At 36.4% G+C, this 9,775-nt stretch overlaps 1 protein-coding gene and 1 pseudogene across 1 annotated transcript; one reads left to right on the forward strand and one right to left on the reverse strand.

Moving 5' to 3' along the window:
- The first annotated feature begins 2,074 nt into the window (after positions 1 to 2,074).
- On the forward strand, positions 2,075 to 3,255 carry LOC149193903 (uncharacterized). Its single transcript, XM_089407032.1, has one exon. It carries the CDS (start codon positions 2,194 to 2,196, stop codon positions 2,791 to 2,793), a length of 600 nt encoding a protein of 199 aa, XP_089263158.1. The 5' UTR covers positions 2,075 to 2,193; the 3' UTR covers positions 2,794 to 3,255.
- Positions 3,256 to 6,371: 3,116 nt separating this feature from the next.
- Positions 6,372 to 6,707, reverse strand: LOC149193904 (copper-transporting ATPase HMA4 pseudogene; annotated as a pseudogene).
- Positions 6,708 to 9,775: the final 3,068 nt, after the last annotated feature.

Here is a 9,775-nt window from a genome sequence, read left to right on the forward strand (position 1 = left end):
ACTACCCCTAATTCCTAAGAGTCATAAGAAGCTAATTATAAATGGCACTTGGCCATTGAAACATTTTAATTATTTTTATGGTTACTAAATTAATGTGACAAAGATAAATCATTTATTTAAATAAACTTTTTTTTTTTGGCCCAAGTTTAGAGTGCTCAATATGAGGTTGGCTAAAACCATAGTGATGCCACGACCAAAAAATGATGGTTCGTGATATTTGAAAAACTTATATTAATGAAGACTCTAGGGTAAGGTTGAGTGATCCTTTTTCTAGATTAGTAGGTGGGGGTGATACAGCGTGATAGAGAGATTAATTGATTATTTGTATATTATTATATTTTTATTAAGTAATATTCTAATTAAAGGGAATTTTAGTAATGGTTAATTAAATTTTTTTAATATTGAATTTTTAATTTATGTAAAGCTATATTGTTTTCCATCAACTTCTGACATCAAAATTTTTGTTGATAATGCTAAAAGTTATTTAGTCTTCTATTAACTATTCTAGATTACAAATTTACAATAAAAATAAATTATATAAAGAATTGTCCATTTTATATTACAAAGATGAAATGGAAATAAAACAACATAGATTCATTTTAACTGAAATAAATCGAATATCATGAGGCCCAAAACTCTTTTAGAGATATTGATCACTCTTAAAGCTTGATAGATACCAGGTTAACATCTCTCTCCATGCATGCTATGTGTCAACTCAAATTATTGTTCACATTAAAATGTTTTTTTTGCTATTAATATTTTTATATACACTTCTTCCTTATATTAAGAAATATAAAACATAAAATATTAGTTAACATGAATATTGAAATATTTTATTTAAGGTTTATATTAAAATAGTGAAGAATTACACATTTCTCTCCATTTTGAAAGTGTAAATATAAGATTTTTTTTTGCTTTCATTTACTTTATCTCTCTATCTATATAAAGTTGATATAAAATTATATTATTTAATATGAACATTAAAATATTTACACTAAAAAATTATTAGATTATTTAATATGAACATTGAAATATTTACACTAAAATATTATGTTTTCGTTATAAATATTCACAACATAATGAGTAGTAAAAAAATTATACAACTTCCTTATATTAAAACGGTAAAAAAATAGTTATAAAAAATTAAGAATTACCATTGCCATTTACCATCTCTAAATTGCCCTTAACTATCGGTAAATGCATACTAATGTGATTGCCATTTACCATCACTAAATTGCCCCTAACCATCGGTAAATGCATAGTAATGTGAGCAGGAAGAAGCTCAAAGCTATACATACCTAACATAAAGGAACGCCTTCAACGGAATTATGGTTCCCCTTTGTTTTTCCATATGTTAAGGTATAACTAAGGGGAAAAGGAAGATTCTTAATAAGTTAAGTTTTTCACATCTTTCACTTCCTATACATATACCTACGTCTAAATCTATATAGATATAGAATCAAAATCAAATATTCTTTAACAAAATTAAATCTGAAAATCAGTCAAACAAATAATACAAAAGAACACATGATGAAAACAAATAATACAAAAGAACACATGATGAAAAAAACCAGTTGTTCTATGTTCGAAAAATAAAGTTGAAGGTTTAACAACCTAATTTCGTAACCGGCACGCAATGTATCGAGACAAAGTCCCGTGGGAATGATTCAAAGTCTAGAGTTAGAAATGTAGACCAGAAGCCATTCAATCAATCATGTATTATATTCCAAAAATTACACCCACTTGGTGAATGGTGGAGCCCTGTAATATTTAATTTTTTTATTCTGTGCTTGCTCTTTACATAAAAGACAAAGCCCTAACAAATAAGAAATCGACACTAATTAAAGTAGCCAGAGAAGCGGTGATGAAACATCTTAATGCTTTTTTCAATTTAGTTGAAGAGGAGAAAGTGGGATTGGGTCCCAACTGCAGGTGGATTATACGAACATGCGGACACTTTCCTTCTATTCGATGTCTTGTTCGTTGCCCGTTATGTTTCAAAATCAAATCTGGCCATCCGCCAGAGCAATACCGTGGATTAATTAACCCATGTGCTGCCCCGAGGTGCGGAGGTCGGGTAAAAGGATGGCGTAAAACCGACAAAAGCAGGGTAAATTTTATTGTATAAATCAGGGGCCTGAGGTCTCCTCGGTTTGCATCGCTCGCTAGCAAACCCTCCTTGAGGGAAAAAAAATGGAGGCAAGAAGCAGATTTAGCAGCGCCCCTGTGAGACCCCTTACCTTTGACGTTCACAGATCCAATTCTCCCACACGCCATGTCAATTCGCCTTCATCCTCCTCTGCTTTTAACTTCGCTGTCCACCGAACGCTCTCTCCTACCCGTGCAAGCTTTAGCGGTGCCTCTTCTTATTCTTCTGCTTCCACCGCCTCTTCCTCCTCTATCAATTTAGGCCTCGACAGATCCGCGTCGCAGCTTCGAACTGCAGGGCTTCCTATTTCACCGAAAGGCAGTGCCGCCATGAAGCCTATTCCCTGCCCTCCGCCTAGGAAGACATGTATGTGTTCACCCACGAATCATCCCGGTTCGTTCCGTTGCAGTCTTCATAGAAATACTAGTAATTCCTCTTCTTCTACTGTGCATTCTCACCTAAATGCGAGGAGGTCTGCCATGAGGAATTCGGTGGTAAGAATTGGCGGTGTGGAAGGAGAATGGGTGAGAAGAGCTCTCACTGCTCTCATACGCCCCTCCAGCCACCATACACGAAGGAGAACGTCTTTTCAGCCGCGGCCCAGCAGGCTCTGCCATATGACCAAGGCCCAAGATGTCTCTTGAAGTTTGCATCGGGTCGCCCCCGTTTCCAGATTCAGTTTTGGCTCCTTTTGCCGATCGTTCTGTAATGGTCAATCAATACTAAAAGAAAGACCGGCCTGCATAGTTGCAGAGCCGCACGCAGTTTTCTTTTCGTCCAAGGACTTTTCGAGGACATCTCCGGACAAAAAGCTATAGGAAAGGAGCATTGCTGTCCACAGGCGCTGATACTGTTTGGTAATATAGTAGATCTAATAAAATCAGCAAATACCCCAGCCAGTTAAAAAGAAAAGAACAGCAACCAAAAAAACTGAGTAACCTGATTGTAAAATGTGCAGCGATATAATCATTAAATTGCAGTTCTTGGTTTTTTCCTTCGGTGGCCGTCAATGTTTTCCTGTCAGTTGATTGGGATCATCGATCACTGAGTCGGGACATTTTAATTTTATCTTAAAATACAGACAACCAACACTTATTTCTGGAGTAGTCTAGCGAGGGAAAAATGGAGTTGTCTTTAGTGCGATTTTTTGGAGATTTTAGTGATGGAATCCGGCGAAAAAAATTGAGGTTAAATCTTGATTTGTATTATTTAAAATGGTTTTTTAACTGCATATTTGGATTCAGCACCCTGAAAAACCCCTGGGACGCTTTGATTGTGAAAAAATTAGCTATCAAACTTGCGATTTCAATAAATTGCTGCCCGATTTTGACTGAAAAACCCACCGAAAAAACTTCCAAAAAGTCTCTTTAAAAAGAACGGCAGGAAAAACCTCCGCCTCCGGCCAACAATCCTCCAACCTCCGACAAGGTGCAGTTTGATGTGATTCTGTCATTTTATAATCTGTTTGAATTTGTTTGAACCCGGATCGAGGTCGATGTGACTGACTCTCCGTCCAACTCATTAATGCGCTTTGGGTGGCGGGTGAGAAATGGAATTCAATTCAAAACTAACGACGCCAAAATCGCGTGGTTCCTCTTCTGCTCATTGCTCCCCTGCAAAACGAAACATTCCTCCCCTGCAAAAATATTGACTCTCAGTCCACTTCATTAGTGCGGGTGCGAAATGGAATTCAATTAAAAAATGTACAAAACCAAAACCGCGTGGTTCCTCTTCTGCTCATTGCTTTTCTGCAAAACGAAACATTTCTCCCCTGCAAAACGAAATGAGAGACCACACAGCGAGAGGTGCTCCCCCTTGCAAAACGAGAGACCACACAACAAGAGGTGCCCCCTGCAAAACGAGAGACCTTGTCTTGATGCTCAACCAATCCCTACCTTCCTTGTCTTGGCGCTCAACCGATCCCATTGTGGTAAGTAGATCATCGATCCAGCTCTTCAGTTGAGCATCTTCGCCCTTTTACAATGAACAGGGTAGGAATATAGAAGTGGATTCCGTTGTGGCCAATTTCATCTTTGCACACACAAAGCCCATATATTGGGCTAAAAATCCCAATGTTTACAGTGAGCAGGGTTTCACATTTTGAATATTGAAGTGCATTCTAGTGCGGTCACTTCCAGATAATTCCACCATGGCAATGCACATGCAAACCCAAATGCAAAAATAGAGGAGAACATTATTGAGACAAAGAGACCGCACAAGGAAAAGTTTAGAAACAATTTCATAGGGTTATCTCTTTACCTACAAACCCCCTGAGACAAACACAAACCTGTTGAAACAAACAACACTAAAAAGGAGAAATGAGTAGTTCAGATTCCGCTTTTATATGTTCTTTGGCTAAAGTTCCCAATCTATTTGGCTAACATTTGACCTTTATCAAGAACTGTATTGGAGGGCTTTGTATAAGTTAATTTTCTCATAATCCTTACCAACTAATTGACTCATCCAAGCCTCTCATTGACCAAAGCACAGAGTACATCTTGCTGCAGTTGGAGCCCAATTTTGACAACAACAAAAAAACAATTTCATCTCAAATACTTTAGTGGGTCACAGTCTGCAGGTCAATCGAAAGTGGAATCATGATTCAATCCATGGATATGTTGTGTATCTACACTATTTGGAGCTGGCTCCATAGAACCAGTAACCAAGCTCATCGAGGAGCCTAAGACAGTCTGACTATGGGCTCCCCTATATATTTTGTCTTTATCCTACTTCACACACTAGCGATTTCACCTTCTTGCTTGGTCCTCCTGGAGTCTGTGTTGCTGGAGCATAACATGGGTGTAGCTTTTTAGTATCCAAGTGATTAAGTTAAAAGGCACAGACCAAATAAAAACAATGATAAGAATTGACATTTACATGCCATGATTTGCATTGAGTCTTCAATCCCTATCTAATACAGAAGATTTTGCATTAAGGTGGGTTTGTCCTTTATACATAATATGATGACAAACTATCATCCATTGGTTAAAGAACAAGCTACAAACCAAAACTTGGAACCTTAATCAACCCTTGGTTGTGGGAAATGTTGATGCAAGCAACATCCAAGGTAATATTGCTAATGAATACTAATAAGCCTGGATAAAATATAAATCCAAAAGGGTAAACAAAAATTCTTTTCCCTGACCTGCTCTTGATGCTTGTTCTGTCAATCATGAAAATCTATCTTGAGTCTTGACTAAAGCTGTAGAGAAATCACAGGTGGTTCAAGGCCAACTTCTTGTCTAGAAAGTGAAAGCCCAGATATATAGATCTTCCTCAAGCTGAAAGTGGTTAATCGAGATATCTAGCCTAAATCTTGGTAGTGCGTGCAACTTACCAAGTACAACTTAATCTGGCACAAAGAAGGTGGCGAGAATCTGGCTCTAATAAAATACACAGAATGTTTGGTAAACTTTGAAAAACTATTTTACATCCAACAATTAAGTGTAAAGATGACCACATGTAGAGCATTTAATTACTTATTTCCTTGATGGAATTTGACCAGTTTGTGTCATGTGATCAATGCCACTGCCTATATAAGAAGATAATGTGTCGGAATAAATCAGAATCTCCTAAACTGTGATGGACTATCCTATTAAATGACTCAATCTAAAGGAGTATATGATTTTGTTTTGTGACATTTTGTATCTAACAGATTTTAAGAAAAAGACATACCATTTTAAGGAAAAGATTCAATATGAGCAATCTCCACAATATTAGTTGATAATACAATTGTGGGATTATTACTGAATTGAAAACTAATCGATCATAAATATGCTTGACTACTATTACCATTAACTTTTTAACAAGCTCATGGCAACTCAAGATTTAAACAATTGTAATATGGGAGTAACGTTCAAAATGTTCTTGCAGTGGCTTTTGTGTACATCTCAAACCATCCAAACTGCTAATATGCATCTAGTTTTAGTTTGTGAACATCACTTTACACTTAGTTGATTCACATAACTAATATCTCCAGGTAAGGTTAGTTTGATATCAAATAGAACTCTTTCAATCTTTCCACAGCCAATAGGCATGTTTGTGGAACAAATAAAAAAAGCATCACATATTGAGAATTCTGAGGATTGCTATCAAAACCTAAATGGCCATCCTAAGTTTCTGAGTCTAACGCTTTTTGGTCATAAAGTTTTCATGGTGAATAGTAATTGTGTGGTACAGTCTTTGTGTGTAGAAATATGATCTTCTTGGGCCTTTTGTACGATTAAAGAAGAAGAGAAGAGCATACAACACTTAGTGAAGATGCAGCCATGCATGCACCTGCAAGCCAAGGTGGAAGACGAATGCCAGTAAAAGGAAGCAATATACCTGCAGCTATAGGAATTCCCATAACATTGTAGCCTAAGGTCCAAGCATAGTTAAGATGGATGCGAGCAAGAGTTTTCTTTGATAAGTATATTGCAGTGATCACATCTTCGAGATTGTTTTTCATAAGAACAATATCTGCAGCTTCAAGGGAAACATATGTGCCTGCACCAATTGCCATGTCCACATCTGCTGCCACAAGAGCTGGAGAGTCATTTATGCCATCTCCTACCATCGCCACTATCATGCCTTTTATCTACATCCAAAATTCAAACCAAAACTATCAATAACGTAGTTTAAACTATACTTCATTTAAGCTATAACACTGGTATTTGCCATTTTCTGAGAATAAAATAAAAGTACATTTCCCGTAGTAAACAGGGACATGTTTTTTTTCACTCTAACCAGGTATCAATATTGGATGGTGGGGCCTTCCTTGTGAAGAGACATTTTAATGCGACCCAATCATTTGTAAGATTGAAAGGGACCCTTTTATGACAAGAAAATTGTAAAATGAATTTTATTTGAAAGATAAAATATTTACAGCCTTTTTATGACAGAGAATGACCCTTGAAAGGCATTGAAATCTTCAAATTTAATATGTGATAATTTTCCATAACCCTTTAACATGTTTTTTTAGGACAAAGTTATGCTTCCATGCACCTTATAGGTAATATGATCTTGTATTAGTTTTTTTCGGGTTTAAAAAATGACTATTGCTCATAAATTTTCTAATATTTATGAGGAAACCTCATTCATGAAATGTAATCTGAATATATCTCCAGCTTTATGCAATTTTGGCACAAATCTTTGAATGGGCAGAAAGAAAAACTAAACATCAAACCCCCACAAGCAGAATTATAGAGAGAGGGGGGCAATGAATACTAACCAGCGAGAAGTGTGCCCCTGCTATTGAATGCAATGCACCTGGCTACCCCTTGTTCTAGGAACTCTTCTATGACTTTGGGGAAGTCTCCCTGATATGGGTCTACTCAATACAAGAAAAAAAACATCGAAGCAATTTAGGATTTAGTTGATTAAAAGGAGGCCTGGTTGCAATGCAAGATCTAGACCTTCTGCAACTTTCTTGAAACTCCTGGAATTAGTCTTAACTATGGGACTATTTTTGATAAGTCATTAAATAAAATGAAGGGGCATTCAACACTGATGTGTACCTCACTTTTCAAAGAGAAAACAGGGTCTCCACCCTGATGCAATGTCATATTTCCAATAAAGTGACTTTTGATTTCAAAGGTGCAGCCATCCTATAATACAATTTTCCAATGGATCTGGTATGTGTTAATTTTTTGCCACACAACACTCCTAAAAGAGATTAACAAACTGTTTCTTCTCTTAGTGAGGATGAGAAGGCTTCGTGACTCTAGTTTTTGCCAGTCTCTTCGACTGAATGACCTTGTATATTATTAACCAGGTGAAATTTCTTAAATTGTAAGGATCTCTAACTGTCCACAACGGTTTTTCAGCTTGAGTACTGAACTGCATTCCACATAATTAATGCCTCATGTTATTAAAGAGTGGCACGAATAGGGCTCTAAATAGAGGGAGAGGAGCAGATCCTTAGATATTACTTCTTTATCTGAATTTAGCAAGTTGTTTTTCATTTTTGTATGAGGTATGTAAGGTTAAGAAGCAAGAGTATTTTAGAATATTTTCCTGCTTCTGCTAGTGCCGCTAGGAATTATGTGGTACTCAACTTTTACACATTTTTTTGTCAATATGCAATCTGAGTAATTGAAATATCATGTTGGATAATAAACTGCTCTGTTTCTGTTGACACTCCACAAATTATTTAATCCAAAGCCAAGCTCTCACACCAGACTTTTCTATAAACAGCCCCTTTAAATCAAAACCCAAGAAAAACAGCCAAACCCTCAGACCTCAAAAAAACATAAAAGAGGTTTTATATTTATATATATGCTGGATAACTTGCTAAGCTTGAAAGTTCAGCTTTAGGTCTATATATCTCTATTCATACTGCACAATCTTTGTGCTCAGGGTAGACCATCCATAATAATAAAATTTTCAACTTGCATACCTCTTCCCCCGTAAAGACTGTTAAACTTATTGGGTGTGAACAGCAAAATTAGCCACTACTGCTCTTGTTGGCTTCTGCTACTTGATTAGGGCATAATCTGTGAGACTTCCCATGTCATGTCAAAGCTTGAAGCTTTATTTGCTATAGCCAGTCAAAAATAAATAAGCTAGCTAAGGAAGGACTAATCTTAGTGTATCATTTTCTATCTATTTGCTTTTGTCGTTTTGCTTTAGAACAAATAACTTTGTTGCTAACATGTTTCTATATAGGTTATTTCTCTGATGTCCTTGCATATTGTTTGACCAGATCAGTTCAAAATGGGCAAGCAAAGCAAATGGCAACATATCATAGATATTGAGGTGTAAGACCTCAAAGGAAAAATGACCTTCTCTAGTAAAGACTTGGTTTGGACGGAAATAAATTGAAAAAACAATAGTATTGATTGAGTTGCCTTAATCACATTAGGACATGTTTTTGACTTTATCAAAGGAAAGGAAGAAAATCCTATTGCTCCATGTAAATTCATACGAAAAACAAATAAAGAACCAAAACAAAGAGCTACCATTGCATTGCAATATAAAATGTGAGTCTTTAAAAAATGTATTGTTTAAATCCTTTGAAACCACATTTATCTTTCTTTGTATGTACTAACATTCGAAATTATTGGCATAGCTATCATTGTTCATTTGGCCCAGAAGACAAAAGAGGAGATCCTCCAGTTAAATGAAAGACCTCATTTGTGTAGAAGAGGGGTTGCCAATGCCACTTTATTGTGAAAGTTATGAATGAAATTCCTGATAGAGTAATACTAATTTTCAATATGTATGAACACGAAGACGGGGAAGGTTGGGTTTGTCATGGCCAATGTGACACTTCAGGGGAGACCTTGACCTTGCATAGGCCAAAGCTTTCAAGATACGTTGTTGCATATGTAAAGAGTTGTTTCTTTTTGGGAGTGCCTGTTGATATAGTGTATAGAACCCACATAAAGAGACATGTTGACATGGATGCGGCATCGCAGGATAGAGATTTCTTCTTATGCAGGAAAGATATTGTAAATATCTATAATAGGTTGACGAAGGGAAATTATCAACTTCACAAAAAGGATGAAACGAACGTAAACCTTTGGTATCAAAAGCATCGAGAAAATTTTTTCTTTTACAAAAAGCCCAATGGTGTGGAGGTCCCTTTTATAATAGGGATTCAAACAAAGTCGATGTTGGAGATAATGGTCAAACTATTGCACA

This window comes from Pinus tabuliformis, chromosome 2_2 (genome assembly GCF_031772625.1).
Source record: "Pinus tabuliformis cultivar Carrire ecotype Pingquan chromosome 2_2, CPIR1, whole genome shotgun sequence".
Taxonomy (NCBI): Eukaryota; Viridiplantae; Streptophyta; class Pinopsida; order Pinales; family Pinaceae; genus Pinus; species Pinus tabuliformis.